Consider the following 8,318-nt stretch of genomic DNA (forward strand, 5'->3'; position numbering starts at 1 on the left):
ACACCCATGTTATAACCGGACAGTAGCTTGAGGTGTATGAATACACCATGTGTGTCTGGTGTATAACAAGACACCCATGTTATAACTTGACAGTGAGCATGAGGTGTATGAATACACCATGTTTGCCTGGTGTATAAGAAGACACCCATGTTATAACTGGACAGTGAGCTTGAGGTGTATGTATACACCATGTGTGTCTGGTGTATAAGAAGACACCTATGTTATAACTCGACAGTGAGCATGAGGTGTATAAATACATCATGTGTGCCTGGTGTATAAGAAGACACACATGTTATAACTCGACAGTGAGCATAAGGTCTGTATTGTAGGTAACGGAACGACTTGCGTGGATCGTGACGAATGTGCTGAGGGTATGGATTCTTGTGCTCAAAACTGCACAAACACAGCGGGATCGTTTAATTGTTCGTGCAGAGATGGTTACATTGTCAACCCTATGTCCCCAAACGACTGCTTAAATGTCAATGAATGTATGAATGGATCTCCCTGTGCAAGCTTTGGTGCTGCCTCATGTAGAGACAACAATGGTTCATTCAGGTGGTTACTTTGATGACTACTTTGTATTCTATATAGATAATGGACTTTGTGAAGACTGAAGTTATCCATCATCAAGTGTATGTTATAACTCACTTATTACCAATGCCGATTAGAACCCGCTTTATTGGTTACTTCTGGGTTGTTTTTTTGATCACGCTTAGTCAACCGTTGTAGTAATTTAATTACCACTATGCTAATTAGTTTTAAACGTGCTCACACATTAGACCTCTGATCTCTTGTTACCAGACATAATGTTAAACATAAACGAAGTTGAGGTTAAACAGGAACTTTGATCAATGCAGCGTTGTTATTGTTAAAATACTAAAAAATATAATTGTTTTTATTAAAAAAATTGCTATGACATTACGGTATTGTTTGATACCGATATAAACATTATATTTATATTACAGTTGCGTGTGTAACTCTGGTTACCAGATGAATGCAGAAGGTAACGCGTGTGTTGATATTCCTGAATGCAACAACACAAATACTTGTAATACAACAACGAGTCAATGTAGTGAAACACCAGGATCGTATCAATGTACTTGCAAGAATGGTTATGAAAAGTAAGTTGCTGTAAATACATGTAACAACTATCCTCGCACGGGTCTTTAACACTTATGTTTTGTTCCATTCGTTTCATTACCTGATATATTTGAAAATTTAATTCATTATTTCAGGTTTTTATAGTTTTTGTATTTAAACTGCGTTCTTACAATAAACCTTGACATTATGGGTCCTAAAATATGGGTCCTAAAATCGTAAAATCACAATGTTAGATAATGTCTGTTATTTCAATAGTGAGACATTTAGTTTATTAATTGGAAATTTTTGCATTTTTATGCTTAAATTCATTAACACTGAGCAGGGGTACATAGTCATTATGACTTTACAGATAAATAAATAATCAATTTTTTTATATCCAGACCTTCGAACTCCTCCCCACAATCCAATACCTGCATGAACATTAACGAATGCAACAACACGCAGGCTTGTAGAAACGCTAATTGTACCGACTTGCCTGGAACCTTCAGATGCGATTGCTGGTAAATATTATTGGAACTTATGCATCCTTATATAGCGGGGCAACAACAGTCATTATAACACGGGTGTTCTGTTTCATACACCTCATGCCCGCTTACATGTTACCATGTATGTAACTTATTATCCTCGCATGGCGGGCAACGATAGTCGTTATAACACGGGTGTTCTGTTTCATACACCTCGTGCCCGCTTACAAGTTACCACGTATGTAACTTATTTATCCTCACATGGCGGGCAACGACAGTCGTTATAAAACGGGTGTTCTGTTTCATACACCTTGTGCCCTTTATTTTCTCTGGTATAAAAACATTAATTTTATTCCAAAATTTCATTATTATCCTACAATAGACATATTACATGAGCTTATAATGTATGGCTGCTGGAGCAAACAAGATCTTTGCTCTGTATAGATTATTTGTATAGCAATAGTTGTTAGTGTTTACAAATCCCTTGCATAAACCTCACTACTTTTACCCAACCACAGGTACAGCTACATTCGGCAAACAGCACAAAGTTGCATCCCAAGAAATATCACACGTTGCGTGAACGTTACTTGCGAGGTGGGCCAGGAGTGCCAGGAAGACGAGTTCGGACACGGAACATGCCAGTGCCAGACGACACACCACAGACACAATGACACTTGCTTGCGTGAGATACAACATTCATATTTCATATATTTAATGCTTGTAGTGGTTCAAAATGCAAGTGTTGTTTTGATTATGTTGGCAATTAGGTTTTTTAGACACCAACTAAATAAATGTAACTTAATTATCTTCGCATGGCAGAGCAATGACAGTCGTTATAACACGGGTGTTCTGTTTCATACACCTCGTGCCAGCTACCACGAGTGTAACTTTGTGGTATTTACAGTTTCTCAATGTCTGTTTAAACTTTAAAACAACTTTCCATTACAGCGCGATACCGGTTCGTGCAACGAACGATTGAAACCTTCCAAGCAGCTTTCAACAATCTCACGTCGCCCCAATCTCTTGAATTTATTGGAAGGTTCAAGATGGTGATGCTGCCACTCGCTGGCGCCACCGACATCGTGGCCCTCATTGTCACCAACCTGCAACCTGGATCCGTCATCGTATCGTAAGAATATTTGACTTTATTCGATATTAAATTTGGTAAAGAGTAAAGTTTTTTTCTAGAATTAAAAAATTTACTAGTTGTTGCCAGTTTTTACCAGAACATATATTTATTTTATTCAATATGATATATCAAAGGATTAAAACAAAAAAAAGATTGGAATTAGCAGTAAAAAAAATTTGCAAAAACATTTAAAACCTCATTTTTTATCAGGTTTGATATTCTGGTAGGCCCGGGTAGTGCCGCGACTCCGCAACAAGAGATCTTGACGACGATCATTCAATCAATCAACAGCAATAACTTTAACACATCGTTGTTCATTGGTTTACCACGAGGAGGTTCGTTGACATGCGGCTCAACTTAGTCATTATGTTGTTGCTGCCAAACACGCTGTATCACAAGTACTATTTTTCTGCCAAAAACAAATCTTTAATTGAGAAATTTCTTGTTTTTTTAAATGTTCATTTAAAATTGAATTAGAATAATGGTCCCAGTTTTAGGATATGGAGGTCTAAATCCCAGGTGCCACGGTGTGCCTCATAAATTTCCCAAAAAAACTCACATTTCTCTCATATAATATGGAATAAAAGATACCATGTAAAAAGTTAAACCAAAGTCCCTTCAATACTTAGTCACCACTTATTTGTTCTTTGACGAAATATTTTGTTCCCTTAGGTGAAGTAAACATCACTGGTGTGTGTCCTCCATTAGTAGATAGGTCAACCATAGATCAAACTACTCTACAAAACAACAAACTCAATGCTAACATGACCTGTCAATCAAGTTTAGTCGGAATCAGGTAAAGCTGAAACTTCATTGACAATCTGTGACTTAACACTGGGTTGTAACTTAAATTTTAGAAATTATAACATTATGTCATAACATCTCGTGCATGCTTACAAGTTACCACGTATATAACGTATTTATCCTCGCATGGCGGGGCAACAACAGTCGTTATAACACGAGTGTTTTGTTTCATACACCTCGTGCCCACTTACGAGTTACCGCATATGTAAATTTTTGGGTGATTGTTTTCTGTATGGCTGTCAATTTAGACAACCCATTAGTGACCACTGGGTTGGAGCAATCTATGCTAAATGTCTTGTCCAAGGACACATGACGCCCACAATGTTGGTAGCATCCATTTACAACATGAACATTTCTCCCCCATGAACCACAGCACCTTATTGTACCGACATACATTATGACATCACACTTACAATTATGATACCACAGCATCGACGTTTGTAACTTAACAAACATTGGGATCCTACCGACGGAATTGGTCGTTGCCGCGCATGGGGCAAACTTGAGCGCGGTTGCCACTCAATGTAAACCCACGATACTGAGGACGGTGGACGGGAAACTATCGGCAACTTTCATTATCTCCAATATATTCGATTGTGGTGCGATCGCTGCTGTAAGTTTGTTGTTATGCATTCTATGGTGACTCACTAAACTTTTCAGTCTTATTCTACAAATATTTTAGATATTTATTTTTAAATTATCTAAAAATAAGTTAAATTATTTTGTTGAGTGCTTACAAAAGTTTTGTAAAATCACTGAAATGTAATTTAAAAATTTTGTGTTGCCACGTTTTACAATGAATTAATGGTGCGTCTATGTTTCTTTATATTATGTCTATGTTGCACAGATGGATGCGCAAACCCTCACATTGTCGTACAACATTCAAACCGTTCCGCCGACCGTTTCAAGCTCCTCACAAATCCAGCGTTACTACGACACAAGCGTGATCTTCAACTGTTCGTTCGCAAGATCCGAGATCGTCAACTCACCTTTGTTGATGCCACAGTTGCAGTAAGTATTTAACTAATGCAACGTAAATGTAACGTGAAAAATAATAACGTTTCTACCATTAAAAATGTAATATAAAAATAACTTAGCAAACAGGGACTGTGAGTGTTCAGTTATTTTTCTCTTCATAAAATTAAATTAATTTTAACTTAAAAAAAAGGAAAATAACTAAATATTTAGCTTAAAGTTTTGTGGTAAGAACTAAATATACATGCTAGTTTACCTACTACCAACATTGTTTGTTTAAATTGCACATCCCGTAAAACTGTTTACAAAAATACCTGCTAACTAAACAAGCTTTCCGATAGTTTAACTAAATTTTAACAAAGGAACAAAAATGTCACGGCGAAAGTTTCGGTTTAAAAAATTGTAGTTTCATAAAATGTTAAAAAATAAATGAAAATCTTACTCCTTGAACCAAAACTATAAACCTTGAACCAAAACTTTTCAGACGAATCCAACTTGCTCAGCCAGCAGTTAGCGGAAGATTTGATATCTCGCTTATGTTGTGTCAGGACGAGAATTGCGCAACTTCCCTGCAAGGAAACCCCCCCACTGTTCACGTATCTGAGTACGTTTACTTCAAAGCCGCTCTCCCAGCTTCGGACCTTACTGTTCTACAGGTAATGCAATAATATTGAAGAAAATATATTTACTCTACCTTTTATAATTCCTACGAATTTAATAAGTTTCTGAGCAGTTGTTTAATCACATCTAGGTGTAGCGACCGCGCTTTTTTTCCTAACTAAATGTAAAGATGTTCTTAATATTAAGAGTGTTTTAACAACCATTGTTTTGTCGCTATATCCTGTCTTTTCTTTTAAAATATTTCTAAATCTTCGCTACCGTAATCGAAGAGACAAATAAAAGTTATTTCTATAAATTAACAAAACAGAATATTACTAGCATTAAAGGCATAATATGAACTTTATTATTCTTTATAATTTCTTACTTGTGTGCCCTGATGAAGACCTCACCCTTTTAGAATAAAATCTCTATTATTGAATGTTTATAAACTGCCTCAGTGGGGTCTAGATGGTAGCACCCTGGGTGTTGGGGTAATAGACCTACACCCAGTAACGCAGCCAGAGGGGTTAGGGGGTGGCAAACTCTCCTATTTTAAACCAAAAAATAAAAAAATAAAAAATATTTTTAAAAAAAATAAAACAATTTTTTTTTTAAATGTTTTGATTAACCCCCCTCACCCCCCTTATTTCTCCTGGCTGCGCCACTGCTAACACACCATATCTGAACCTCAGATTAATTATATTATTCCTCGAACAGGCGAGGGAATGCTGGGCCACACCAACCTCTAACTCAACCAACCCCACAAGATATCCAATCATTGAATCAGGGTAAGAACAAATAATTAGTTGACATTCAATTAATATTTAATGAACAATTTTCTGTTAGTTTTTCATTAATTGTTTTTTTAGTTTTAGAAGTTTAATTTATTTAACTTTAAATTAGTGTGAGCTAAGATTAGTTTTAATAAAAAACAACAAAAAAACAGAATTTCTTTGTTTAAAAAATATTGCACTAATAGATAAATATAATAATAAAAAAGGTTGATCCTAAATTGGTTCTGAAATAAAAAACATCAGATTAAAAAGGCTGGATAGGTATTCCCACATGAATAAATATTAACACACCATGCATCACCATGCAACTATACATTAATCACCTTTGCCCAACAGATGTCCTTCCAATGCCGACCCATCTTCCATCTCTGTTGTGAAGAATTTCAACGGGTCGTTTGTAACGGCCGGCTTCAAATCATTTGCTTGGGTTGGAATCAACGACCAAAAGATCTTCATTCATTGTCAGCTCGACGTCTGCGTTAACAGCGCTGCTAATTGCTCAGGCCCGGTGAGTCCGAAATACATTACTAGTAGCTTACGTATATTGTACGGGTCGTGTCTTTACGCACAGTTTTGTTTCCATTAAAAGTTTAACCTAATTAAAATAAATGGCTCGTTTGTCCGCAAGGTGTAGCGACCACGCTTATTTTCTTCCAAATAAATGTAAATATATTTTAAACTGTAACAGTGTTTTAACAACTGTTCTAGCTATATTCTGTCTTTCCATTTATAAAATTTCTAAATCTCTCTTCGCTACCGTAATCGAAGAGACAGATAAAAGTTATTATATTGTACTGCGCGGTAAGATGGTTTGCTTTATATTATCCTCCCAGGTTAATAGTCAACAAGTAATTTTACATGTTTGTATAACCCGTATCCTTACAGTTCTAAAAGTGTTGTTAATTGTTAAAAACACAATTAGAAAATATGAGATATTATGTTTTATTGGTCAGCTCGATGTCTTGACGTCTTGATCTCTTGGTTATTCTGTGATACACTTTAAGCGTGGCCCGATCGAGCGCTTTCGTTATTGAATAAAATATGTTTTTTTGCCCCAAGCTACATTCAATAAATTAAACCATTACTAAATTTATAATTTTGTTGGATAATTCATATGATTGGTTTATTATTCAAACAGCATGACTGTATGTATTCTTGCAGCACATTCTTTAAATTAAACTTTATTAAACTGAACCATCGTCCAGGTTTGCTCTCCGGGTAAGAAGAAGAGGGACGTTCAAAATTATCACGAAGGGAAACTTTATAGTTTTGGTCCCTTGAAGTTGGTGACACCATGTGATGAGGTGGGTTGGCAGCGAGCATGAGGTGTTCGCCAAGTGTTTGCTGGTGTATATATATAATTATATTATATAAAACTTATTCATTTTTCCAACAGCCTGGTACATGTGACCACCAGTGTACTTTACACAACGGCGAGCCTATATGTTCATGCTATGCTGGGTTTACATTGGACTCAGATGGAAAATCTTGTGTGAAAAGTAAGAGCATTATTATTGATGTTTGTTATTCTATAGATTGTATTCTCTTGGTGTAAGATATGTCAAACTTTTTGGGCGCAATTTATTTTATTCTCATATAATTTGCCGCAACCTTCATAGTAAATACCACAATATTCACTTTGTGAAATACTCTCAGCGAACATGTTGGTTCCAAACCTTAAATAACTTGGTTTCATAAAACATCTTGTAAGTTAGGCCACTCACTTACTGGTTGGAGTGTCTTGTGCAAACTGTTTGCCGCTACTTTGCATGTCCTTTGACAACCCAATGGCAACTCATGGGTTGTCCAAGTTATCAACCGTATATAAAACAATCACAAAGTTAAAATATTTAAGTTTATTTAATTACTCCACTAAAACTAAAATAAAACTGAAACATCTTTTTTTCTTCTAGTAACTCCAGAAGAGAAGCAAACAAGTTGGATCAGCGTGATCATTGTGATCGTCGTCTTCGTCACAGCTTTATATCTCGGACTGAATTCAATGTTTACGAAACCAAAGAAATCTTCAAAAGTTTTGACAACATAAACTTTCAAAGTTCCGATTATTATTGTGTACAGCTTTATCCAGATGTGTTTTGTTCGTTTAATTTGTTCTCGATAATACATTCCAGTAGGTGCCTGTAACAGTGTGGTTCAAGCGAGTGCGATATTCGAAGGTATTAATATTTGTGTCTTTCTGTCACCATTGTGAGGAAATTGTTCGTTTAAAATCTCAAGTACTGGTGTACATAATAAAAAAATTATGTATCTGTTTACAAGAAAAAAAAAATTAAAAAATTAAGAATAAATCAAAAATCTTATATACCGGTATACATGGAAAAAAAATTGTTTTAATCATGAAAAAATAAAAATCTTATGTAACCGTGTACCTGAAACAAAATTAAAATCTTATATTTCCGTAAATCTGAAAACAACAAAAATTTTATGTAC

General features: G+C 35.5%; 1 protein-coding gene across 1 annotated transcript; it reads left to right on the plus strand.

Moving 5' to 3' along the window:
- The first annotated feature begins 297 nt into the window (after positions 1-297).
- Positions 298-8,012, plus strand: LOC100177824. Its single transcript, XM_002122316.4, has 15 exons — positions 298-555; positions 966-1,121; positions 1,482-1,601; positions 2,084-2,247; positions 2,514-2,694; positions 2,905-3,029; positions 3,367-3,490; positions 3,928-4,111; positions 4,346-4,509; positions 4,958-5,129; positions 5,791-5,861; positions 6,204-6,375; positions 7,073-7,171; positions 7,264-7,366; positions 7,781-8,012. Exons 1-15 carry the CDS (start codon positions 374-376, stop codon positions 7,912-7,914), a joined length of 2,151 nt encoding a protein of 716 aa, XP_002122352.1. The 5' UTR covers positions 298-373; the 3' UTR covers positions 7,915-8,012.
- Positions 8,013-8,318: the final 306 nt, after the last annotated feature.

Source organism: Ciona intestinalis, unplaced genomic scaffold (assembly GCF_000224145.3).
Source record: "Ciona intestinalis unplaced genomic scaffold, KH HT001222.1, whole genome shotgun sequence".
In the NCBI taxonomy this organism is placed as follows: domain Eukaryota; kingdom Metazoa; phylum Chordata; class Ascidiacea; order Phlebobranchia; family Cionidae; genus Ciona; species Ciona intestinalis.

Bases quoted from the DNA above. Each gene is read 5' to 3' on its own strand.
- LOC100177824 (XM_002122316.4), top strand. From the start codon at position 374: ATGGATTCTTGTGCTCAAAACTGCACAAACACAGCGGGATCGTTTAAT. The intron at 2,248-2,513 runs GTGAGATACAAC...TTTCCATTACAG, and splicing joins ACACAATGACACTTGCTTGC to CGCGATACCGGTTCGTGCAA. The intron at 7,172-7,263 runs GTGGGTTGGCAG...TTTTTCCAACAG, and splicing joins TGGTGACACCATGTGATGAG to CCTGGTACATGTGACCACCA.